The sequence below is a fragment of the Mangifera indica genome, chromosome 6 (assembly GCF_011075055.1).
Source record: "Mangifera indica cultivar Alphonso chromosome 6, CATAS_Mindica_2.1, whole genome shotgun sequence".
Classification (NCBI taxonomy): domain Eukaryota; kingdom Viridiplantae; phylum Streptophyta; class Magnoliopsida; order Sapindales; family Anacardiaceae; genus Mangifera; species Mangifera indica.
In genome coordinates, this window is record NC_058142.1 from 969,093 (window position 1) to 994,215 (window position 25,123).

The 25,123-nt window shown below is 34.9% G+C and overlaps 5 protein-coding genes and 1 pseudogene across 8 annotated transcripts; all 6 read right to left on the reverse strand.

Annotated features, from left to right (window-relative positions):
• Positions 1-2,984: 2,984 nt before the first annotated feature.
• On the reverse strand, positions 2,985-6,911 carry LOC123218301 (L-ascorbate oxidase homolog). Its single transcript, XM_044639677.1, has 8 exons — positions 6,332-6,911; positions 6,097-6,206; positions 4,868-5,138; positions 4,666-4,768; positions 4,243-4,588; positions 3,788-4,153; positions 3,614-3,692; positions 2,985-3,409 (listed from the first exon to the last, which is right to left on the reverse strand). The coding sequence occupies exons 1-8, from the start codon at positions 6,473-6,475 to the stop codon at positions 3,197-3,199; spliced, it is 1,632 nt and encodes a 543-aa protein (XP_044495612.1). The 5' UTR covers positions 6,476-6,911; the 3' UTR covers positions 2,985-3,196.
• A 1,535-nt stretch (positions 6,912-8,446) lies between these two features.
• LOC123219593 (agamous-like MADS-box protein AGL29) lies at positions 8,447-9,330 on the reverse strand. Its single transcript, XM_044641598.1, has one exon. The coding sequence runs from the start codon at positions 9,167-9,169 to the stop codon at positions 8,579-8,581; it is 591 nt and encodes a 196-aa protein (XP_044497533.1). The 5' UTR covers positions 9,170-9,330; the 3' UTR covers positions 8,447-8,578.
• An 874-nt stretch (positions 9,331-10,204) lies between these two features.
• Positions 10,205-11,883, reverse strand: LOC123219594 (annotated as a pseudogene).
• Positions 11,884-12,031: 148 nt separating this feature from the next.
• On the reverse strand, positions 12,032-13,645 carry LOC123219591 (agamous-like MADS-box protein AGL61). Of its 3 annotated transcripts, none has more exons than XM_044641595.1 (2): positions 13,486-13,645; positions 12,032-12,816 (listed from the first exon to the last, which is right to left on the reverse strand). In XM_044641595.1, the coding sequence occupies exon 2, from the start codon at positions 12,801-12,803 to the stop codon at positions 12,213-12,215; it is 591 nt and encodes a 196-aa protein (XP_044497530.1). In that variant the 5' UTR covers positions 12,804-12,816; positions 13,486-13,645; the 3' UTR covers positions 12,032-12,212. The 3 variants fall into 3 exon arrangements, with proteins under 3 accessions (XP_044497530.1, XP_044497531.1, XP_044497532.1); XM_044641596.1 differs by having other exon boundaries at positions 12,032-12,841; positions 13,486-13,642; XM_044641597.1 differs by lacking the exon at positions 13,486-13,645 and adding an exon at positions 13,421-13,443.
• A 1,303-nt stretch (positions 13,646-14,948) lies between these two features.
• Positions 14,949-18,234, reverse strand: LOC123218051 (glucan endo-1,3-beta-glucosidase 1-like). 2 transcript variants are annotated; one of them, XM_044639250.1, is made up of 4 exons: positions 17,872-18,233; positions 16,507-17,784; positions 15,763-15,790; positions 14,949-15,326 (listed from the first exon to the last, which is right to left on the reverse strand). In XM_044639250.1, the coding sequence occupies exons 1-4, from the start codon at positions 17,927-17,929 to the stop codon at positions 15,158-15,160; spliced, it is 1,533 nt and encodes a 510-aa protein (XP_044495185.1). In that variant the 5' UTR covers positions 17,930-18,233; the 3' UTR covers positions 14,949-15,157. The 2 variants fall into 2 exon arrangements, with proteins under 2 accessions (XP_044495185.1, XP_044495186.1); XM_044639251.1 differs by having other exon boundaries at positions 15,100-15,326; positions 15,741-15,790; positions 17,872-18,234.
• Positions 18,235-20,080: 1,846 nt separating this feature from the next.
• On the reverse strand, positions 20,081-22,502 carry LOC123219166 (5'-adenylylsulfate reductase 1, chloroplastic-like). The gene is made up of 5 exons (XM_044640941.1): positions 22,343-22,502; positions 22,080-22,229; positions 21,852-21,984; positions 20,780-21,575; positions 20,081-20,688 (listed from the first exon to the last, which is right to left on the reverse strand). Exons 1-5 carry the CDS (start codon positions 22,422-22,424, stop codon positions 20,458-20,460), a joined length of 1,392 nt encoding a protein of 463 aa, XP_044496876.1. The 5' UTR covers positions 22,425-22,502; the 3' UTR covers positions 20,081-20,457.
• Positions 22,503-25,123: the final 2,621 nt, after the last annotated feature.

Consider the following 25,123-nt stretch of genomic DNA (forward strand, 5'->3'; position numbering starts at 1 on the left):
ACATGAAACAAAAGACAATAAATACTTATGAAGACTCGGGTGCAACAAGCCTTGTCTTTATCTGCAGCTTTAATTCCCTCATCCTCTTTTAAGGTCTGTTTAGTCTATTGGAGTTTCGATTGGAAAATGGAAATTTGCTCACGGAATTTTAGACTTTACAATCTTTTTCAAATTTGCCTTCATGATAGGGTGAAAATCACAGGTGAAAAGCCCTCAAGGTTGGCAAAAACTGAAACACTAAAGCAAAAATTACGAATTTGAAACACGCTGACATCACATGCGATTTCGTATGTTTGGTTTGGTTGGTTTAAGAAGTTTAAGGTTTTTTTATTTTTTGATAATCAAAATTTGTTCGTATTTGGTTGATTTGGTCGGTTTAAATTTGAACTACACTAATTTTTTTTATAAACACTAAGTTTCTAAATACCCAAGACAAAATTAATTTCATTCATGGTGAAAAGTTTCGAAACTGATTAGTCTGAGAATATTTTAATGAATGAGTCAATCTGCCATCACAATATTCTTCTTAAGGTCAGCTTTTGTCTAATAAGACAAGGGAAGGAAGTCTCTCGATATAGTAAAAAGTGAGCATGCAGTGGAAGCTCGAATTTCAATGTCCAAATCCCCACACAGAAATTTACAACCAAACAAAGCGTTATGAACAAAAATAAACCAGACCCGTCTTGAAGAATCAATCCAGAACAATAATGCGTTTATTGCATTGTTTTGATAGCAGAAGCTAACATACCCACTAACATCATAACTTCAAGATCAACTCTCTTGATCAATTCATTCCGTACAACATAAATTGCTCCCCTTGCCCTGGCCACGACTTGTTCAACATACTTGCACATTTTTTTAATTTAGGATAACAAGAAACCCATACTGAATTGGCCGGATTACCATTTTCATGTTTAGTCAAAAATTATGTTTAGTCAATAATGATTTAGTTTCGTACATAAAATGGGTCTAACTTTTAGGTTTTTTCCCATTAAAAGTACGGATGATTAGTTTGACAATTTTAATAATATATAATAAAATTAGATTGGTTGTTTCAATAAAAAAAAAACTAAAGTTTAATTATTTACATAAAAAATTTTAAAAATTTAGTGTCTCAAAAAAAAAAAGAAACTGTTATACCTTTAATAGAAAAAATATGATAGTTTAATATCTTAACCCTTTTATATAATATAGATAGTCTTCTCTCACCTTAGGCACAACTTACTTAATATACTTTCATGTTTGTTTGAATAAGGAAAAAGTTTTATTTGAGTTAGATTATTTTGTTCATATATGATCAAAATCTACACTTTTAATCAACTTATGTTTGAACCAAGCACATTAAATATAAAAAATTTTGACCCCACTAATATTACATCTTATAAATTAAAAGTTTAATTTTAAAATATTGATGTGTTTTACTATTGCTGGGGAGCGCTCACCTCTGTGTAGTCTAACCCGGAAGAATAATGACATAAGACAACAAGAATGGTTCAAAGCCACATAGACATGTGTAGCATGTCGAGAATTCATGGTGTGCCAACACGTAGCCCTGGAAGCGTCACCATTGGTGGTCGAATTTAGGAGTTATATTATGGAGCCGAAAGGGGTGAAGAAATCATGGATGTCGCGACGTGGAAAATTGATGGGAAGAGGCGAGAAAATGGACGCAGTGCAGATGAGAACGAAGAAGAGAAGGGCCGTTTCAAGTAAGGAAATATTCTCTTGGACGGATGTGGGAGAAGCAAGGGCAGGTGTGTTGATATTAAGCTCTGATAGCCTAAGCATCAACATGCAGCACCAATTATATTAATGGCTATGGCCATATAATTAAGCTGTCTCGAAGGAGGTGGTCAAGGTTGCTGCACCCTTTTCAAAAGTTGATGAACATATTATTTTGCTGTTATCCGTTTCTTAACTGGTTTAGCTGGTGTTCAGTCATGATTCAAGACAAACGGTTTTGTTGCTTCCATTGATGATCACAGCCATCTGCTTTAAGAGAACTTGGAGGCTTTCAATTCCATATATTCCACCTTTGCTTTATGAAATTTGGAGGCTTTATGAACTAATTTATCTATATTTATAAACTTAAATCAAATCTAATCATAAGTGATATAACAATCAAATTATGTATATAAACAGTAAACACAAACTATACGTATAAATAATGATATGTCATTATATCACATGTCATCATTTGTATTTATTGTTTGTATACATAGTATTATTATTGATATAATTGCATGGCAAAACGGTGAGATTGTGTTGTGTTTCTTCTAACTAATAATTAAAATTATCAATCATTAAACATAATTTAGGCTTAGAATGGAAATGGAGTAGACTTTTTTTAACTTTAATTGTTTTTCGCGAGACAGGGAGATATGGCTTTGAAATTAAGAGCTCCAGCGATCTTATGAATGATAATTGTGGCCGCAGAGTTTGGTAAGCTCATCACTGCAAATGTCCAAATAATCTTAGTTGCAATTATGATGATTGTGATCATTTTTTAGAAATCCAGTTAGTTGCAATTATGATAATAGTGATCATTTTTAGAATTCTAATTAAGATGATGGCTAAACATGTTTATTGCAAAACCATTGAGTAATAATCATTCCACCTTAATTTTTAATAATTCTTGCGTCATAAGCATTTTGTATTAGAAGTTGTTCGAGATTGTAGGAGAGAATGTTTTTAAGTTTGTATGAAGATTTGATCTAGTCAAAGGTCTGATTCGAGTTTTTCTTAGTCTAACAAGTTAATCCTACACTATGTTTGACATTTGAATCACGTAATATATTCATCCAATTCAACTGTGCTTAAACAGTTTTAAAACTTCACCTGAACTAGATTGTTCATCAAGTCCCAGCTGAACTGATCAAACCAACCTATTTGATCCAAATTTTGAGCCTTGAGTAGAGAATGAATTAGAAGCTGAAAAACAAGTTTCTTTCTTTTTTAATTTTTTCATCGTTGGAATTGTATCATTAGAAATGGGGTAATGCATTACCAAGCTTTATTGCAACAATTAAGGATCAATCTGTGAGTTACAGAAACAAGCACGTAGGAAAATTTGACTCAAAGCTCAAGTTGAGCTCTCTTGTAAGGAAGAAACAATTTGCCGGCAACCATGGTGTTACTTTGATAACAGTTAATCATGTCACCCTATCATGACACATTGTTTGGTGAGCGAGCTAGTTCAGAAAGGCCTCGTGTGGCGGCCTCTTGCCCGGCCACAAAGAAGAGCATTCTTTGGAATTGGAAGTTCATCTCTCCATGAGTTAGCAGAAGAGTAAACTCTGAGATAGAATTGCTGACCCAAGTACTGCCTTGACCAGTTCTCAGATCTTATGTTCCACATCCCCACATTGTCCAGGGCCATGTATATTGCAGTCCATGACCTCGGATAAACCTGCAATCAAACACATTCATGGTTAATGTTACACTTCTAGGCAAATTCTACATCAACAATAAATGGGAGATATGCTAAGTATGTCTGTCTAAACGTGTTTTAAGTTATAAAGCCTAAATATGTCCAAAACAGGCAATATCAGACCATTGGATCAAAATGTTACGGTTAATGACTTATCTTTGATGAGAATCCAATCTTTCTTACCTGAGTGGTGCATCGAGCAACTGTGTCCCTCAAATTGTAGCTAGCTCTACTTGCTGGTGTCCACTGCCCACCATCCATCCTAATGATTTGCAGAAATTGTCAACATTTTTTTCAGGCAGTTAGACCAAAATATGCATTTATGATGGTTCATAAAATGGTGTAAAATGAGCTCACCCAACAACAAAGAAGGAATAGCCGTCAATGTGATAAGACTGCACGGTGTCCTCCCAGTTTTGGAAGACAATCTCAATAAACTCCCGGAAGTTGGCAGCCATGACTGCAGTCTGAAGATACGCATTTCCCCAAGTGGGATTGGTAGGCATGCTTCCAAGGTTGAAGACTCCAGGAATCTTGAAGTAGTCCGCTAGTTTTAATGGAGTGTCTGGTGAAATATATGAAACACTGTTGATAGCATACCGCTGCTTGCCATTCATAAGAGGAGCAGAGTTAGCTAGCATGATCGTGCGACTGATTTTGATCATTCCATAATGATAAGATCCTTGAGGATTAGGCCTTGGTCCACTTGCAGTCAAATTCCATCTGGTATATAGGTCATGAAGAAAGCAGTGACATTAAAAAAATTTTGAGCAATTATAAAAGTACTTCTAAATGAATGTACAAGTAATTACCGAATTGATCTAGCCTGGTTGAGTGACCAATCAATCTCAGTAGTAGGACCTCCAGGGATTGGGCCAGAGACACCAATGTGCGAATTGCTGTAGTGAAGAATGGACGTTGTTGTGAGCACAGGAGTGGTGAAGCGTGACGAAACAACAATGTAGTAGTCCTTTGCAGGCTGATCTGCAGTGACCAAGACTGAATAGGATTGTCCCAGATGAATGTCAAGTGCAGAATAGGCGTTCTGTAGTGTATGAGAACCCTCTACTTCTACCAATTTCATCTTGTGTCCTTGTATCCTGAAGTTAATTGAAGTTGCAATCCCCACATTGGATATCCTGAACCTATATGTTCTCCCTGCAAACACAATTCAATGATGTTAGCGTGTGATGAACAATTGGCATCTTATTCTTGAAATCTTAATTAATCAATACCTGGATCAACTGTGAATGTGTTTCCATTCCATCCACGACCATTAATGAGAAGTCCATCAGGGTTGGGAAGCTTTCTACCAGCGTCCAAATAGCGTCTTAAAATCTATAAAATTGAACCAAAACCAATGTTAAGCAATGCATATTAAGTTTCTAGTTAGTCAATCTACACATGTAATAAAATATGAAATGAAAGAAGCCTTACATAATGGTTTGTCTTGTACCAGTCTCCAGCAAGTATGATGAAATCATTAGCAGGGGAAGGGAAAGGCACAGGAATCTTTGGACGGCTCCAAATTCTAATGCTACCAAATGCACCAGCAGCCTTATGCAAACCAAGTGATGGGAAGTAGAAATAGCTACCAATCTGGTCCTTGGCTTGGAAGACATATGTGAAGTTTTTTCCAGGTAGGATTGGACAGGTGGTTCCATAAACTCCATCCTGCCATGAATTCCTTCTTTGCTGCAGCCCATTCCTGAAAAAATAAAAAAGACCAAATTTTAACCAAAAGGCATCAATTAACTTAATCAGGTCATTAAACTCTTCTGAGTTAAAATAATTAATTACTTTTAAGACAAATTTTAATTGTATCTTGGCAGGAATCTAGCAGGTCCAAATAAAATTGCAGACTCAGATGTCAATGAATCTCATGAACAACCGATCTGCCTTGTGCCCTACTGCACATTGAATGACAGATTAATGAAAGAGATATAATCATAAAGAGCCCGGACCCATAAACAAGCTAATATAAAAACAAATCAAGTTGAGAACATGTAAATGCTTATTACTCCGTGCTTATTTTATAATGAAGAATCAGAGATCTACCATGTGGGTATTAAAGATTCACTAATCTCAACATGAGTTCAGTGGCCAGCTACACAAAGTACAATATTTCAGTGCTGTACCAGGATCAATACTTATAACTACTAGGCTACATTTTTTCAACTAAATGTCTTTGAAATCTCAACCAAAATAACACACTGACAGACCAATATTGCTTAGAAGGCCAAGATTCAGTGAAGTCTCCATTCTGCATTTAACTTTTGTGCTTTTTACTTGAGATACAAGGGGCAATAAATATGGGTATTTCATTATAGAGGACATATTTGACATTTAAAAACCAAAAAGCAAAGAAAGATATATACGAACATTTCTACCAATGAGAAGTGTTCATCCACAGATCTGCTAGCCAATCTAATCCAATATGTTATAGTTAAATCAGTTGATTCCTTAACAGAACTTTAGCGCAACTCTTGTTTGGTTGCTGAGAAAATAGCACATCATACATTTGAGAACCAAATGGTGCTTATAAGAACAACATTCATGAACTTCATAAACATCAAAGAATTAAATTTGTTTTCTTATCCTTTATTTTTTTCACATTTTCTTGGGAAACCAGAAGATCCGAAAAAAACAAGGCTCATAACACTTACCAAGAGATGAGGAATGGTTCTCTTAGATAATTGTAAACACTTATAATCAGGTTATCATTAGTAATTGCATCGATGTGAGGCCCTGGAAACAGCCCATTAATCAAGATTCCCTGCCACATTTTCCCACATTCAAGTTTCAGCACTTTCTTTGCTTTCAAAAACAAAACTTTTTTACTTTAAAAACACAAACAAAAATAGTTCCGAGACAAAAAAAAAAAAAAGAAGTCTAGTTTACCTGTTGCTTAACACCAAGAGGGTAGATGTCACCGTATGTAATTTTCCACGTGATGAATCTGTAAGGATTGTCACCATTGACGCCAGGAAGAACAAGGAACAAAACTAGAACAACGAGGGAACAGAGAACCCTGTTTTCTCCCATTCTCTTGAAGACTTTTCTTTTATTTTCCTTCTATTTATAAATGCTCTCAAGAACTCAATTACATTAACTTACAGAGATCTCAAGAAGAGTAAAGAAATAGAAATGGGGTCTCAGAGACTTAATTTTCTCTTTTTTTCTTTCAAGTTTTACTTCTGAGCACAGCACAGCACCTCTATTTTGTTATATTTTGTTTTGTAAGTATGTGCACAAGGTAGAAGATAACAGTGAAAGAGCAGGCAAAAGATGGCATATGAGCTGTGTCTGTCAATAATTCTCCCTATTCGATGCGCGAGAGACAATGCATTGCACAGTCTACTCTCGTCACAAACCATTGATTTCAAGTGGGTCCAAGATCAAAGCATGGAGCTTCCCAATGGCGTTGAGCAAAAAGAGGGGAAGTTTGGCTCTCTGAAATCACAGGATTACCCCTTTCATGTGCCACAGGAAACAAGTATGGTGCGGCTCAGAAGGGTTAAAGAAATATTATATATTATTGGCCAACTGACCCAAGGTTCAGTATAATGCAAGGTCATCCCACTAACTTTCCAAACCCAAATATCTATCCATCTATTAGTTTTGACCAGTTTAATTAAAGATAAATTATTATTTAAATATTTTTATTTAAATAAAAAAAAACTTTTCTTTTTCCCCTTTAGCTTTAAAAACTTACTATTTTCCTTAGTTTAATTTAAAAAATTAATCTTTCACCTCTATTATATATGTTCTTAAGGTTTTATATTTTTAGAATGAGCAATTACCCTCTTCAAACTTTGAAACATTATACTTACACCCCAAAAACTATATTCTATCTTTTTAATGGTCGTTCTTCCTGACAGTCCTATCCCATGGAATCTCCTCTCCCTTCCTAGTGATTTCTCAATGTGGAAAATATCGAAAATTTGATTGAAATGGTTGGATTTTCGCAAACAGAGCTTCCTAAAGCGACATAGAATAGCAACAAAGATCGACACAAAACATTGATCTTCGGGAAACGTCGATATGAGTTTTTCGAAGACCAAGGATGCCAAAGATCAGCATTTCACACTGATCATTGTCATGATTCGTCATCATTTCAAAAAGCTTTGTGGGCAAAATTTCGATCATTTCAAAGAGTTTTGGTGGTCATCCACGACAAAGGAAGTTGTAACTGGCATCGGTGGTCATCCACGACAAAGGAAGAAGACCAACTATCACTAGAGAAAGCTTACCAAAAAAGAAAAGTAAAAGAGAAACTTTAAGGGTTATATGGTCACTTTTCAAATTTAAATAGAAAGTATTTGTTAGCTTTTAAATTTAAAGAGAAAAAATGATAATATTTTAGCTTTTTAATATTTTTAACTAAATAATGATTTTATCCCTACTTGTAATAATTAAAACTAACGGATAGATAAGTATTTGAGTTTTTAAAAGTTAACTAAGGTGAGTTGGATTTACACTAAGCCTTGGGTGGGAATAAGTCATTTTACCTATATTATTATAAGCAATAATTATTTCCCAGATGTGCTGCGCTTCTGTAAAATAAATGGACGCAATTCTTCCAAATATTACCGAGCAATTTATAGTAAAGGTGATATACTTTTCAACAGTAGGAGATAGAGGCAGAGAAGGACATGTGCAAATAAAGTTTAATGCTCCAGAGATTTAGTAAAGTGGAACTGTTTGTGTGGCACCTAAGAATTGGTATTGGTCGGACTAATTTGTGTGAGAATGGTCTCATCCTCCTTTAGTAAGTCACATGATTTCACTTTTATACTGCTAATACCAAAGCAACCCCATGACACAAGAAATCTCAGATGATTCACTTTGAACCGTGACAATATGCACTAGAGAGAGTTATTGGGTGCTGCATTGAAGTAAAGGGAACCCCAAATCAAAAAGCACCCAGAAGCCCCAGATTCCAGGATGGATGACCTCCATTGAAATGAGGCTGGTTAGTCCTTCAAGGACTAACAGAGATGGAGAAAACCAAAATCAAGAACCCAAAAATGAAAGAGTTAAGCATAAATCCTTTGGATGCCAATACTACAAGTTCTTTGTCGATTGCATACAGAATATGAAAGTTAAATCTCTACTCTTCTAAAGAACTTGAATTTCATCAGACAACTAACCGGGGACCCCGTCATTTCCTAAGGGATCCCTCCCACAAAATTTACGCTCCATTATATCTTCAAGTGAAGAAGCCATATTGTCTCTCAACTTCTCCATACAAGCCCTTCTCCTCTCTAATTCCTCCAACTCTAATCCCTCTATATCCTCCTCCCACCAGTACTCCTCCTCCTCCTCCTCCTCCTCGTCTTCTGCGGTGGAATTCTCAGAAACACAATCAGTTTCACAATTCTCTTCATGTGATAATGAAATAGACCCTCTTTCATTTCCCACATTGTATTGATTTTCTTCATCTTCTTCTCTCTGAAACTGGTCAATAACACCGTCAACAGAAGGGTGGCCATAACTATAAACTCTCCCTTTAGGAGAAAACACAATTATAGCAATCATCGCATCACATAACTGGCAAAGTTCCCAACCCTTTTTGAATAAACCTTTTCTTCTCTTGGAGAATGCGACTTGTCGACTTGAATTCTTCTCTATTTTCTTCATCTCAATCTTCTTCCGTCCAGTCCCATTACGTTTCTTCTCTATTCTAATCGGCTCTGCCTCCTGCTGCTGCTCCCCCGAACACGACGACGATGACATTGTAATGGTGAAGAAATAACCAGCAAGAAATCTTCAACAAATGTAAATAACCGAAGAAAGATTAATCTTGTACTAAACAAATGAAAGATAAATAAAATCTCCAATCAGTTTGCACTTAATCACAAATCTTTAAAGGACAAGATTTATAAAACAATATATATATATATATATATATATATATATATATATATATATATATATATACACGTAATGGGACTGGATGGAAGAAGATTGAGATGAAGAAAATAGAGAAGAATTCAAGTCGACAAGTTGCATTCTCCAACAGAAGAAAAGGTTTATTCAAAAAGGGTTGTGCCTCCTGCTCCTGCTCCCCCGAACACCACGACGACGACATTGTAATGGTGAAGAAATAATCAGCAAGAAATCTTCAACAAATGTAAGTAACCGAAGAAAGATTATTCTTGTAGTAAACAAATGAAAGATAAAAAACACCGCTAATCAATTTGCACTTGATCACAAATCTTTAAAGGACAAGATTTATAAAACACATATATATATGAGAAAACAAGTGGAAGAAGATTCCAAAAAAAAGGATGGTACAAACTTTTCCCATACCAGTAGTTTTAACGAAACAAATTTTGTATATGAATAAAGAGAGATCTTACAGAAAAGAGAAGAAAAGAACGTCGCAGGAGGATATTCAAAACAAAGAGAAGAATTCGACGGGGGTGGCTCTTCTTATGTATAGCGGGCTGGTTTGTGTTACAACTTTCAAATTTTTTTACTATTAAAATGATTAAACTTTTCTTACTTGAATACCCATCAAGCACATCACAAAGCAAAGATGAACAAGTTCAATCTTTGTGAAATGTAATTCTGATTTAATATTTAATGATTAAATAAGCAGTTTTTTTAAATTTTTTTTAATTTATTTGAACAGTTACCAATTTGAGTACCAACCAAATACTCCGACCATTGTTTGCCCAGACTAACCCCTTCATCCAACAATATCCAAAACATTGATCTCAAAGTCATGTTCATCCTCAAAACTTCATCACCATATGGAACACTACATGCCGCAAAACCTGTTTCATCAAGGATAATATCCTGCAAAAATGCTGTTCCATCATTTCAATTTCCACCTATATAGTATTGTGTATCATATGTGCATGCAGGCCAAGCCGTTTAACCATTATCATAACCAACATTACTGACTACTGACTGTTAAAAACAAGCCATAATGATCACTAACTAGGCAAAACACAGGAAGCTGCAACTTCTTCGCTTTCTTCTCTTTGTAACAAGATTGACCTGATATTGCCTCCATCCCAATCATGTCAATTCTGCTTATCTTAAAATCAAACAAATTGCAAATAAATCTGTCTAGGTGCCTCATCAATGTGCGATTACCAGACAACATCTGGTTGAACTTGGTACCATCCAACTTTTCATCCCAGTTCATATCACCGCGAAAGATACAGATTTACATTATTCTCCATAAGGTTGATGACCTCCATTGTCCGCTCCTTCCACATGTTCGTTGGTAAACATCTGATCCCACATAAGAGGGGCTGGGCAGGGACGCTCAAGATGGCTAGTGGCAACACCCAAAGACTTCTCATCTTGAACTTTAGGCTCTGCGATATGAAGTTCTCTTCCCATAATTGAAGTCCTGAAGGGTTTACAGATGAAGGCTTTCACTTGCAATTTTCTAAAGTGCATGTCATATGGTTACTAGTTGAGTATGATAAAAAGATCTCAGTTCCTCAAAAGATCAAATTACTTTTGGCACAGGAAAGCCTTCATTCAAATTTCAGAAACATAAAATACAAATAAGAATTATCATCGGACGTAGATAAACTTAGACCATATAAAAGGTATAATGTGCATTCCTGTTGCCAAAGCAGTCCATCGACATGTACCAATATCCACAATGTAATTATAAAATCTTTGGGAAAGCAAACTTCACAGTATTAAAGTTGATAAAACATGTGTGATTCATTTCCTATATATCTTATTAAGGACCTTTGTACAGTGCCAAGAGAACGAACAAAAGCTGACCTGCATGCAAAAGTATGGCCTTGACGGTACCATCTCATTTAAAACCCAGAATTGATATACCTTCCACCGGCTGGATTGGCTAAGTATGTCATACATGTTAGGAGTAACCTCCTAAAAACCAACATGACAATCTCCAGGTCTTCACAGAACCAAGCATCATAACTCAAAATCTTCCATGGATTCATAACAGACCCAGAATTAGCTTTCTCTGTGCTAACCCCTGAATTAGTATCCTCTGCCACAAATGTAAAGAACATTATACATGTATAATAACAAACAATAAAAGATTCAGATCGATATATCATTTTGTGCACGTTTGGAAACAACATTGCTAAAAACCACCGATTCATTTCCTTAAAATACTTTATCATGGATCACATGGAAACACACAACTCCTGGCAATTCTTGCCATTGACAGTCGCAGCATGATGTTTTGGTAAAAAAAATGACAATAACAAAAACCCACAAATAAAGACAATCAATAATTCAACAGCTAACAATCAAAACTCACCATTTACATTCACCCCAAAGACTTAACATGTGAAAACCAATTAAAAGAACCACAATCTGAATCCTGATCCTTGTTCCTAATCTTCCTCTTATTACAACAAGGCTTCAGCTTTAAAGGCACAAAAACAGACCCAACAGAGGAAATTATGTCAGCATCAACATCAATAGCATTCAAGTTTATCAAAACTCGAAACCAGAGCCCTAGTGTTACAAGCTTGACAGTTTCTATTATTGCGGGATTTGAAAAAGTGCAGGCTTTAAATGCCCACGTGGAAACTAAAGAAAAAGGAGATAAAATTTATCAATTGCATAGATTGTATGAAAAGCATGAAAGCATAATAATGTGCATATTGCAATTGCATTATATGAACTGACTGCACAATAAGAATAAATCGACTAATTCTTGATACAAAACTCAATACTCTGTCTAAAAGCTTCAACATATCTAAATCTAAGTAATAAATTAAATCTATAACCTTCTAAATGACTTAAATTTCATCAGGCAATTTCACTAGCGAGGGACCCTGTCATTTCCTAAAAGGTCCCTCTCAGAAAATCTACGCTCCATTATCTCCTCAAGGGAAGAAGCCATATTGTCTCTCAACTCCTCCATACAGGCCCTTCTCCTCTCGAGTTCCTCCAACTCTAATCCCTCTATATCCTCCTCCCACCAATACACCTCCTCATTCTCCTCTTCTTCTTCTGTGGCGGAATTCTCTGAAACACAATCAGTCTCACAATTCTCTTCATGTGGTAATGATATAGACCCTCTTTCATCACCCACATTGTATTGATTTTCTTCATCTGCTTCACTCTGAAACTGCTTAATAACAAAATCAGCAGTTGGGTAGCCATAACTATAAACTCTCCCTTTGGGAGAAAACACAATTATAGCGATCATCGCACCACATAACCGGCAAAGTTCACAACCCTTTTTGAATAAACCTTTTCTTCTCTTTGAGAATGCAACTTTTCGACTCGAATTCTTCTCTATTTTCTTCATCTCGATCTTCTTCCGTCCGGTCCCGTTACGTTTCTTCTTTATTCTAATCGGCTCTGCCTCCTGATCTTGCTGCTGCTCCGCCGAAGACGATGAACACATTGTAATTGTACAACTGTTGAAAACAAAAGTGTCAAGATCTGTTTGCAGTGAGAAACATGCATAAGAAGCAATAGGATGTACATTTTGAAGAGTGGAAATTCACTGAATGTAATTATGTATGATATTAACTGGTCGTGGTCATTCACAAATTCAAACAAACAATGCACTTGAAAAACATTAATTGCTGGTGTATTCAGCACAAATGCCAACTCTTAGTAAGATGCAATCTGCACTATCTCTCACTGTCACACTCTGCACTCTAGACAATTAGGTTGATTATGTTTTCGTAAGCATGAAATTAAAAGGAAACCAACCCCACAACATTTACAATTAGCGAGGACCTTCAACTCTCAGCAACATATATTTAGTGACCCTACAATGGGTTGAGTGGAAAACCATCATGCACCTTAATTCAGAATAAATCAATTTTTTTTTTCCATGTGATCAATTTTTCTTCCATGTCATCCCCTGATGCCATGTTGGAAACCAATTTCAGCCTCAGATTGTAGATTTAACTGATCTTAATTCAATTTAAATACCCAACTTCACAAACAACAATGGCAGTAGAATTAAAAATAATCACAAACAATAACGATTGGAAATTAAAGTAAACCCACTTGAAAAAATCCAAAGCAGATGCTATAAAAAAAATCAGAGACACTCAAAACTATAAAGAAGAAACCTGTTGAAGGACAGCAAAACCCAGTCTTGATGCCTCAATGTCCTTAATCCAAATTACCAATAAGGTGCCGTCGTGATGTATATACGAATTGTGAGCCTTGGCAGGAATTTGTTCCGTATAAGACTAGGGAAGTTGGAGGAGATTAAGACGATATACATTGTTGAAGAGTTTGTTCAGAAATAGGATTAGGATGGAAACAAGTCTTTTAATTGGAAAATGAAAGTAAAATCATATAAGGCTTGTTGCCATTTTTGTTAGAAAATTTTCATTTGACTTTCCTTTTTTAGACCTTTTCGATTTAGAAGTTTAATGTGAATATGGGAATTTGTTCGATTATGGAATTTACAGTCGGATTTGGAAAAAGAAATATGAGTTTGTTATCATACAGGATAATAGGACCAGTCACCAATGTTTTCAGACTTGTATCCGGTACTGATTTCACGAAAGGGTCAATTTAGTCATTAGAAAAAGAAAATTTGCCCACCAAATTTCAAACTTCGTTCAGGCTGAAAATTGGGTGGAAATAATTTATTTTTAATATTTATTAAAGGCAAATAGCGCTTGAACTGTCCAACTTTATTTAATATATTTTTACTTTATTTTAAAAAAATTAAATTTTAAAGCTTTAAACCAACGTAAATATGATGTCATTCTAACTTAAAAATCATATTAAAATAATATAATTTTAATTAAAATTACATTAAAATAATATCATTCAATCCGAATTGTATTGATACGATACTATTTTAATTTAATTTCAACTAAATTACTGCAAAATTTTAATATTAAATTCAATTAAAAACGGTGTGATTACAAAATTTATGATTTGTGAAAGTTAGAGTTAGGGTTTTTTTTTTTTTTAATCCACTGAAGATAAAGGTTTAATTAATAATATGCTAAGTTGGTTAAAAAAAATGTAATTTATTTTTCCTTATAGAGTGTGAATGCATATATAATATTTATGTATATTATAAACTGATAAAAATAATATTTGAACATTAAAACTAATGTCTGATTTTTTTAAAAAAAAGTGAAATATTTTTTAGATCTCAAAAATAAAAATTTGTCACTTTGTGGTATAATTCAAAGAGCAATACTACGTGTACCCACTTTAGGTACACAAATATATACACACTCATATGTGTCATCATATGATTGGTTATTGTTTTATTCGTAATTCAAAATCATCCAATCATATGATGACACATGTAAATGTGTATATATTTGTGTATCCAAAGTGGATACACATATTTTTATTGTAATTCAAATAAGAAATAGTCATTCTCCCTTAAACTTAGTATGCAATGAAGGTCTGAGTTTCAATGTCAAATCCACACAGAAAATTATCATCAAACAGAGCATTAAACACAAAAATAAACCAGACCCTCCAAGAATTGATCCATTCTAAATGTAACCGATAAGATTGTAACCTTTTCTTGAATGTAATTGCAATCAGTGAAAAATTTTGCAATTGCTTACGCGGTGAAATGCTATTCTGCTTATCAAATTCATGTTAATTACAATAATCAGCTGGCCAATCTAGAATAATTATCAGACAGCAGAGACACATGAAGCATCCATAATATAAGCACTTCCTCCAAGCAGCTTATATCATCAAAGAAACCAGAACAAAATAATTGATACATCTCAAATAAAGAATTACTTTACACAGTTACAGCCACCATGATGGACTCATAGAAGGAATGAAGAACAAAACAGAGAAAGCTACAGTAATTGCACTTATTTGGTTGCTGCTGAGGGTCATGAATCTTAATCTATCTGCTGCATCACTTATCTGGGTTGAGTTTACAGACTCTTTTGTCTTATTGTCAACCTTCTTACTGAAAATAAAGATAAAACAAGCTCATTAAGCAGGTTGTTTTGATTAAAATATACAGTGTAAAGGAGTTTTGGAATAGGGGTGGATTCAAGCCGAGTCCTTGATGCCAGCTCAGGTTGTTTGAGTTGATGCATAGTTCCACTGGAGTTACTGGTGGGATAAACAATGTTTCCAGTGAATAGTATCACCAAAGAGATAAACTAGCCGAGCTGTCAAGCTGAAACCCCAGCTTGAATTCAGTTCGTTTGAGCTGAATGTGGATTCAAGTCCAAGTTGACACAGCATGAATCCACCCCTATTCGAAATGTAATTGCATATTTCATCTTAAGCCAAAAAATCTAGAAAGAAGAGAATGATATGTTGAGCACCAAAAAGTAGCAACAGTGTCTAATATATAATTTAAAATTTAGAGTACCAAGAAAGCCAGTAATTCGCACCTTCCTGGAAATATACAGCTCCCATGACCTGCAAATACACCCCATAATTGGAAGATATATATGAGAAATGCATGGCCATGGTTGTGTGTTAGCATATAATATGAACAAAATGTCAGACCATTTTGGCCCCAGGCCTATTTCCAAAGCAAACAGGACAAAAAATAAACCAAAGCAAAGTTCCTTGCAAGCCTGGCCAAGTTTCGCTGACCTTGTAATGCACAAGGAAGGCTTACAAAATAACCAGGGTCCAAATGTAAACGATGGTTTCCTACTACCAAAAAGTGCCATTTAAGGCCTGTTTCAACCTCCAATCAACTAAACAACCCATGTGCCTGTGTCAGGAGGGAATCACATACTCTTCCTGTTTGGGAGTCAGCTTTGGCCTCCTGAGGATTGTGATTGGAATGTGCTTCCATAGTGTTTTACTTTCTAGACAACTTGGAGCTTAAGACACTTCGTACTTGTAAAACAAGAATAATAAAGCTAACAGAACTAGCACTTTTTACTTTGAGCTTGTAACCCTTTCTGAGTTTAGTCATACAGGCATTGAATAAGGATCATTTTCCAAATTTTGCAGCCAAAAGTAACAAACTACAAGAACTTAGCAGAAATAACTGACTACCAACTATAGGGGGCAAAAACCGCTATAATCATGCCTTTAATTGTTTCAAAATACAATGCAAAATTAATACTCAATATCTTTTTGGAGATAAAACCACTATGTAATAGAGAAGTTGCACTTACTTGGATCAGTTGTGGTGATCATGGCCACACCTTTGAAGTCACAAGACCCAGGAGACTTCTCTTCTTTATGGTAATAGCTATCAAAGGCATAAGAAGCATGATTCTTCACATTATTAGGCTGATAACAATTCTCCCCTGGTTGAATCTCACTACAATTTGCCTTCCCAGGACCACATGCCCAATCCAATGCCGCCTGCAATATCTTTGAATCAACACCATCCATTGCAATACAATAAGTCTGATTTGTTGTATCATTAGCCAGAAAAGTCCCACTTCCTGATACTTGTAGCAAATAAACTGGGGTTGAATTTGCATAAAACAGCCCCCAATTTGCTTCTGATACTGGTGGTGACCTTAAGTCCTCATTGAACAACTCATAGATATAGACATTAGAAGTAATTTCTGGGTGAAAAGGAGTTCCACTACGGTCTAAAACATGCTTAATCAAATTCGAATTATAAGTATCCGCATTGTCAATAGTAGCATAAGACTCCTTCGAATCCCCCTTCGAAGGCCAACCACTTTCTGTGACAAGAACCTCAACATCTGTAATATTCAAGTTCTTCATTGAAAAATACGCAGCATCAATCATTGCATCTAGCACATTCGTATAATGCAGCAAAGTATTAGGATCAACCATCTCCTTGGACGGTGTCAACGGTTTAAACAGCGAGTTATCAAGAGGCACAACACCTTTGTTTTCCATAAACACATAGTATGGATAAAGATTCATCATTAATGGTGACTGAGTTTTCGATAAAAACTGAAGCAAAGGCAACATTACTGAACTCAAACTCTGGTTAAAAAAAGCCTGTGAAGGAGGAAATGGATCAAGAATTATAGACGCTGCATGAGGAGTTGAAATCTTAATTATTGTATGCAAATTTGCAGCCACTAACGCACTATAAAGACTCTCAATTGCTGGAAGTAAAATTGGAGCTGAAGAGGGTATAGTTGTTAAAACCTCATCACCTACTGCAATGGCTGTAATGACTGTTTCAGGATAAAAAGCCACAACATTTCTTCCAACCCACGAAGCTGCAGTTGTATTTGAGGTCCCAATTGCAAGAAGCTGATTATCTGGCACACTAATGATGACCCGAATTTTGGTTTTGGCCAGAGCTCTCAGAATGTCAGGGTCTGCATCATACAGCCTAATGTGCGTAATCTTCTGCAGTTGCAAAAATGAAACCAAATCAGCTGGTGAGAGTAGGTTCGAGACATCTGTGCCAATGTTAATCCCAACAAACGGTTCACTATCCGGGTTTGCTGCTTTAGCTGCAAAAAATCAATGAAGAAACAGATAAGAACAAAGCCAAGTTCGCAATTTTAACATACAAGAACGAGTAAAGCCCACATTTTTACCTGTGTAGATTACAGTAAAGTAAAGGAAGATGAAAAGGGTAAGTTTAGAATTTTCCATTGAAGCCAAGGATGAAGTGCACTTCTCTATCTTCAACCTCTGGTTCAGCTCTAAATCCTGGCATTATCTTCAATAAATTATCCTTTTTAGGGAATTTAGTAATTAAGTTTTTGTGGGTTTTGTTTGTGATTGGATATTGACCTAAGGAGATACTTGATTGATGAAAAGAAATCGTGTTTTTGGGGTTAACTGGATCGGATTCTTGCTTCCCAAAAGAATGAGTTTTTCAACTACATTTCAATTTATCTGTTCAAGCACTCACACCATTCACCAATTTGACCATGAGAACCGACAGACAACAGAGCAAAGTACTCTTCTATTTCTATATTTTTGAAAAAATATTAATAATTTAATAAAATCATCTTTACTTATTTTTAGTATATAATACCTATATTTATCTATGTTAATACATAATTATTTGATTTTAAATTAAAAATTAAAAAATATTTAATTATATATCTAGAATAGATGTACATATTATTATCCTTAATAATTAACACTTGACTAAATTCTTTGATGATTGCCGCCAGGTTGGTGACTTGGAAATGTTTGTACTTCGAGAGATTAAGAAAGATAGAAAATTACAAAAGGGTTGAGTTAATATGTGGCAGGAGGCAAGACAGTAACTTTGGCTAAAGTTAAATGGTAACTTTTAATAAAGTTGGGCACATTCTGCCCTTCCTGAGGAAGAGTAAAGGTGGTTTTTAATGAGATAAAAAAATTGATAAACTATTAAAAAAAAAAAATTTAATTTATAGTGCAAAGGTTTTGATTTAATCAAAACCAAACTTGAGACCAATTTGAGCTTGAATCTAAAAACATTAACTTAAAGTGGATTCTATAACATCTGTTAAAGTGGCTTTAAGTTCCTTTTGGCTCCTAATTTTGTAAGGACATGAGTGGCTTTAAACGCAGTGAAAGCATGGTCATGATGAGAATCAATTGAAGGTCCATATAAGGAAAAAAGAGAGATTTTTGTATGAAATTTCTGCCTTTTTGGGTAGGGAGCGAGCTGAGAAGAAATGTGCAGAGTCTAAATTTGATTCTGTTCAACAACTACTGAAGAGCTGCTACCAAATGCATTGCCTGTACTAAATCTATTTCTGTTTACGTTGATGTTATGGATGGAGCCATAAGTTCCTTTTTTCTTTTTTTTTCCCATTTCATCAACATGCTAAATTCGAATTTATTTAAACAATCAAGTTCAAATTAAATTTAAATTTACATTGTTTTCGACTCTCAACTCATTTTTCTCCAATGAATTTTCCTTTTTTTAATAAATATTTTTTTACAATATTATTACTCAATTTTAAACTTAAATTAAATTCAAGCTAACTATTTTCAACTTAAATTAAATTCAAAATACTCATGTTAGATCCAAATCAAATCTATCCCTATTTGGGATTAAGAGAGGTTCGATGACCCACAACCAGTCTCATGGAAGTTTAAGTCCAGCCCAAATGGCACGATCCAAGTGCTGTGATATGAATAATGTACCATTGGTACCGTATGAATCTGAACAGAGCTGCTGTTAATATGCCTTCAAGTTGGCAAAGGGATATTTTCTCTCAGTGATATCAGGAAACGGAGTCGATTTAGTTGGCTCAATTTTCTGATCATACGTATTTTATAGTATATTAAATCACCATTTCTTGAAGAATAACACGAACGGGGCAATTTCATTGGGAAAATCCTTAGCTTCCTGAGCAACTCATACACGTTCATGGCCACGGGGTTCAACAACACCGTTCCTGATACTGACCAGTGATCAGTGACCTCAATTTCCGGTCAGTATGCAGAATAGCAGGTAATGCTTGAGGCCCAGGTAGGAGTGGGTACGAGTTTGAATACACATTTAACTTGAACATGTCGAACTCTAACTGAAACTCCAGTGCAGTAAATGGACTCAAATATCAGTAATCGTTCGTCAACAATTCTTTGCGGAAACTCTCTTTGGTAATGCTTCTTGTCCTCTTCCAATGTCTTTGTTTATCATCCAATGTTATTATTCATCTTTCAAACCAACTCAAGCTTGAATTCAAGTTTGTTGTTCAGATTTGAAACCGAGTTTGAACTAACTTTTATTTAAATTAAAATTCAACTCAAATCCACCCAAAGGCAAAGGAAGAACATAGCCATTGATCAATAAAATATGAAGAATGCGTAAGGGAGTTATAAATTTAGAACTCAAGTTACACTTGTGAAGCAGCAGAGTTTTGAAATTGCCCAAAATCTTGGATAACTTCACATTACAGCCATAAGTAACCACTCTATGAGATCACTTCCACAACAGACGATCTCTTAAGACTCGAAACAAGAAAAGAACACTATATCGACCATATACAAAAACTGCCCAAAGCACATTTAAGTGCTTTAGGTGCCACTGCCGGAAAAGAAAAGAATTAACTTACGTGGTGAAATTCATTTTCACCACAACTCATGTTTTTCGACCAGCTGTATTGGATTCCCCCAACTTATTATGATAGGAAAGAAAGTATAAAAATGAATGAGAACCCTTTCAGATAAAATCACCTAAGGGCATTGACAAAAGCCATCAATGAATCCACATCCCTCTTTTCGGATGTGTACTTAATTGGCTTTGATGAGTGTTTAGGGAAAAACAGTATTGTTGGGAAGCTTCCCAGCTGCAATTCTTGCTTAGCATATTCCTTCTGGTCACCATCTGCTCTGAACTTTCCAACTTTCACACCACTTCCGGCCAGCTTGTCAGCCAACTCAACATATGATCCCTCCATTGCCTGTTCAAATCAAAACAAACATACGTTAGAGATGAACACAAATCAACATTGCTATCAGAATTGTTAATAGCCGGTAATACTAATAAATTACCTGGCAAAATTGGCACCATGGGGCATAGAGCACAACAATCCATGGCTCCTGTCTGTTACCCATTCTCGCTAAATTCTCCACACCGGTCCTAGTCAAATTCACCAAATTCTGGGAATTGAAAATGTCACTGACTGCAGAAGATCCATTTTTATTTCCATGCACTTGGGCTGCACTGTCCTCTTTTAGATTTCCCTTGTGGAGGCCACACTCTTTAGCCTTGGCATCCTCCCACCACCACCTTCCTTCCCTTTCATGTTGCCCTGGAAGAACAGGCCTTGTGCAAGGCTCGCACCCAATTGAGATGTACCCTTGTGAGTGCAATGAATTCACAGGCACATCCATGGCATGAAGGAAGTTCCAAATGTCATTACCCTTAACATTAGCCACAGGGTTCCACTTCACCAAGCTGCCAACACCACCATCCATTCCCTCAAAAACTGGATCCACCTGAACAACAGGAATCTCAGATCTAGTACCCGGGGACTGATCTTTCCTCTGGCCAGTGATCCAGGCACGCAAACCCTTAAGAGCCCTCCTAAGGGGCCTCACCTTCCTCACACGGCAGCATTCTTGGTGCCCATCTTCATAAAAAGAAAAGAGCCCCTTGCTCCTCACTAATCCCTGAACTTCAACAGCATCTGGAAACATGTACTCAATCCGGATACCATAATGTTTCTCTACTGTGTCAAAGAATTTGTACGTTTCTGGGTTCAACCTCCCAGTATCAAGACTAAACACCCTAAATGGTCTACCAGTTAAATGTGCATATTCAATCAAAGCGACATCTTCCGCACCACTGCAACATCAGAGAAAGAAATTTATCATAATTACAAAGTTTCCTCACTAAATGATTAAATAAATTATAAGTCCAATTAAATTTATATTTTCAAAATATTTATAAAATCAATTCTTATGAACAGCTCGAAAATTAACGACTTCTAAAGAAATTATTGATCATTGCTAGTTAATGTAGTCCAAAACACCAACTTAATCATGTTATTCAATTCTAATTTCATAAACTTCTTTTCCAAAGACTAAAAATTAATAATTTAAACAAAATTAACGAAAATACCTGAAAGCAATAGCTATGTCATTTCCGAATTTCTCAAGAGCTTTATCCATAATCTGAAGAGGCGAAGCATCTTGAAGCTCCTCAGCCAGTTGTTCATAGTCCTCCTCCACTACCTCAGCTTTCTCTTCAACTTCTACAAAATTCAACACAGTCAACAATTAACTCACTCATTTTCACAATCACATAATCTTCCAACTTTGCCAACAATTAATTACATATTTCACTCACCAGGAGCCACCACGGTTGCTGCAAGTGGCACAATCGTATCATTCCGTTTCGGCTCCGCATTCACCGGCTTCACCAAACTCCGCCGCTGAGACAGAGTTGTGGATGCCACGTGCGGCCGGTCAAATAACCGGAACGAACCAATTTGTGAAACTGAACAAACACAGACACAAAGAAAAACAAATACCAACAACTGTCAATTTCTGCTTCCAAAAACACCTCCAACACAGAATAAACGAAAACAGATAAAACGAACATAATTTCACCTTTGATTTCACTTGACAAACTCGAGAGAGGAAAGCCTGATCCCGAGATAACTTTAGAAGAAGAAGTAGCAGCAAGAGCCATCCTTTCAAAATTGAAATTGTGAAATAGCGTACGCTTTGTGATTGTGTGAGAGAGAGGAAGATCATCAAGAGTTAAATAACGACTGAACAAAAGGAGTCGATTCAGGTTCATTGAACCTGGACGTGATTATGATTAGTTGCTAAGACGGAGCGTTTTGATGGTGTAGCTATTTTTTGGGCTTAAAAAATTTCCCACTCAAGGTTTGATGAAAGGACTGATTCCCACTCTTAGGCTTGGAAAAGCTATTTTCCCACCCATATGTTTATTTTCTTAAAATTTTTATATAATCATTGAAAAGAAAAAAGAGTCCTCAAAATATTTTATCTATAATTTTTTAGTAAATAATTTGTATATTTTAATTTATACTAATTTTAATTATAACTGATAAAAATAAATAAATTTAAAATTAACTATCGTTAGTGACATTAATTAGCAATATCAATAATAACACTGGTCAATGCATTTCTTAATTGAAAGCACACCAATTTGGATCAATTTCAAGAAAAAAAATGCACTAATGGATGCAATTTTAGTTGAAACTAGACAAAATTATTGGATGTTAAATTGAAATTGCATCTATTTGGAATGATCTTAACTAAAATCATAACAATTGATATGATTCTTGACTTCATTAATGATAATAAATTTTTAGATTTATCTAGGGTGAAATGACATTTAAAGAGGAAAAAAATATATTTAGAGTTGAATTTTAATTTGCTTATATTATAAATGACATAAGTGATATTAATGTTTGATATCTGCCCTTTTATGATTAAAACTAACGGGTGGCTTTAACAAATGTGTAGGAAAATGTATTTTCAAATTTAAACAGCAGGAATCTGTCATTTATTAAACCTTGGGGTGGGATATTGTCATTTGGCCACTCGGTGGAGCTCAATCTAGGCCTCATCGCTTTCGTCACAAGAGGCGCGTGTGGGCGCGCGCGCTACAAACAGGACTTCAAGAGAGGCGTGGTCGAGAGAATCTGAAAATTTGAGGTCAATTATAATGCATGTGGGTCCACCGTGTTAATATCTTTGGTACGTTGATTGATAGATCATCATCGTCCATTCGTCATGCCATGTATTTTGTGATCAGAGTTTCAGATTGATTGGTCCTTTTTTTCGCTTGTTTCTGTGGCGTTAGTATTATATTTTGATATGATTAAATGAATTTAAATTAAAAATAAAATAATATTTAATAAAATTTCACACATAATTTTACTGGTGAAACAAACATACGTAAACACTGTTTACAAATATATGTGGACACTATACACACAAGTCCTAAGTCTTAAAAACATATTTTTCTCCTAACCATGACAATTTTACAGGTGAGGATTTTTCCAAATAAGTGAGACAGAAAATGGGAATAATAAGACTAATGAAATGACCATTAAGTTTTGAGTATATAATTATGTTTTTTAGTATGTTATCGTATAATTAAAAATTATTAAATTAAAGATAAAATAATATTTAATTGTATAATAACATAAATATTAAATTAAAATTTTAATATTAAATATACATAATATTATATTTTTACAAAGTGCTAAACCTTACGTGTATATATGAAGATCTAAACCTTATAAATTGAATATTATATTCTATTTCAATTATAAGGTAAGGTATGACAAAAATCATTGTGGGAAGGCGGGTGGAAGTGGCTACAATTGTGAAACCACCCTAAAAAATCCATTTAAGAATATGATTATGACCCTTGGTGCTCAAAAGGAGATGTAATCAAGCAAATAATCCAGAACTTCTTTACAAGGCAGGCTGCTTTATACTGGTGAAGTCAGTGGACAAGGAACCCGGATTCAACTATTATGTGAACAATGCAGCCAATTGTGTCCATATTCAACGAAATTGTTGCCATTTATGACCAAAAGTAATTCAGGTCTCTATTGATATTATTAGTTTAGGGGTCTTTCTCCATCGCCGCCCACTTTAAAGTTTCATTATAATTTCCTTGAATTTTTGCTCTTTTCTTGGTAAATATATTCCTTAATCGTGCTTTCACAATTAGTAAATAATCTTACCATCTTTAACTTGTTATATTGTATTCAATGTACCACTCTCCCTAGTTTACATAATATAATCTGTTGGGCAGGTTCTTTTACATTCAAATGCAATGTTTCCGGCAAAATTTTTAAAATTGGATTGGATATTGATCCGATAAAGAAAACGATTTGATTTAATAGATAATTAGAGTGGTTAACTAGTGGTAAGACTAGTTAATTGTTAAAAATAATATTTAAAATTTTTATATATAATTTATCATTAATTATATAATTTAACTTATTTAATATTACAATACGCTTAATTTGATTTTACATATATTCAAATGTGATAAATAAAGTCTTGAGCTTAAGTTTTCATAATGAATTTTTTTTAAATTAGTTTTTTATATCGGTCGAGTCAAACCAAATTTTATATCTAATCTAATCATAATGTTTGAATGGTTTAATTCAATTCAATTGCAAAAACAGTTTTCAAATAAATTAAAACCAATCTGAATAGCAATTAACATTTCAATAGATTAGACTAATCAATCTGATTCGGTTTTGTAAATTATGGTTTCGGGATTAGACTCTTTTTTAGCCAAATGAACGAGAGTTACATCTATTAAGTCATTAGTAACATTTTAATTATACAGAGACTAAATACTTTATCTTCATGTAGAACAATCCTAAGTAT

Bases quoted from the DNA above. Each gene is read 5' to 3' on its own strand.
- LOC123218301 (XM_044639677.1), bottom strand. From the start codon at position 6,475: ATGGGAGAAAACAGGGTTCTCTGTTCCCTCGTTGTTCTAGTTTTGTTC. The intron at 4,769-4,867 runs GTAAGGCTTCTT...TCAATTTTATAG, and splicing joins GGTACAAGACAAACCATTAT to ATTTTAAGACGCTATTTGGA. The intron at 4,154-4,242 runs GTAATTACTTGT...CCTATATACCAG, and splicing joins AACCAGGCTAGATCAATTCG to ATGGAATTTGACTGCAAGTG.
- LOC123219593 (XM_044641598.1), bottom strand. From the start codon at position 9,169: ATGTCATCGTCGTCGTGTTCGGGGGAGCAGCAGCAGGAGGCAGAGCCG.
- LOC123219591 (XM_044641595.1), bottom strand. From the start codon at position 12,803: ATGTGTTCATCGTCTTCGGCGGAGCAGCAGCAAGATCAGGAGGCAGAG.
- LOC123218051 (XM_044639250.1), bottom strand. From the start codon at position 17,929: ATGGAAAATTCTAAACTTACCCTTTTCATCTTCCTTTACTTTACTGTA. The intron at 15,791-16,506 runs GTAAGTGCAACT...GTGTATTTGCAG, and splicing joins GATCACCACAACTGATCCAA to GTCATGGGAGCTGTATATTT. The intron at 15,327-15,762 runs GTGCGAATTACT...CTTTATTTTCAG, and splicing joins AGCTGTATATTTCCAGGAAG to TAAGAAGGTTGACAATAAGA.
- LOC123219166 (XM_044640941.1), bottom strand. From the start codon at position 22,424: ATGGCTCTTGCTGCTACTTCTTCTTCTAAAGTTATCTCGGGATCAGGC. The intron at 21,985-22,079 runs GTGAGTGAAATA...TGAATTTTGTAG, and splicing joins AGCAACCGTGGTGGCTCCTG to AAGTTGAAGAGAAAGCTGAG. The intron at 21,576-21,851 runs GTATTTTCGTTA...CTGATGTTGCAG, and splicing joins GACATAGCTATTGCTTTCAG to TGGTGCGGAAGATGTCGCTT.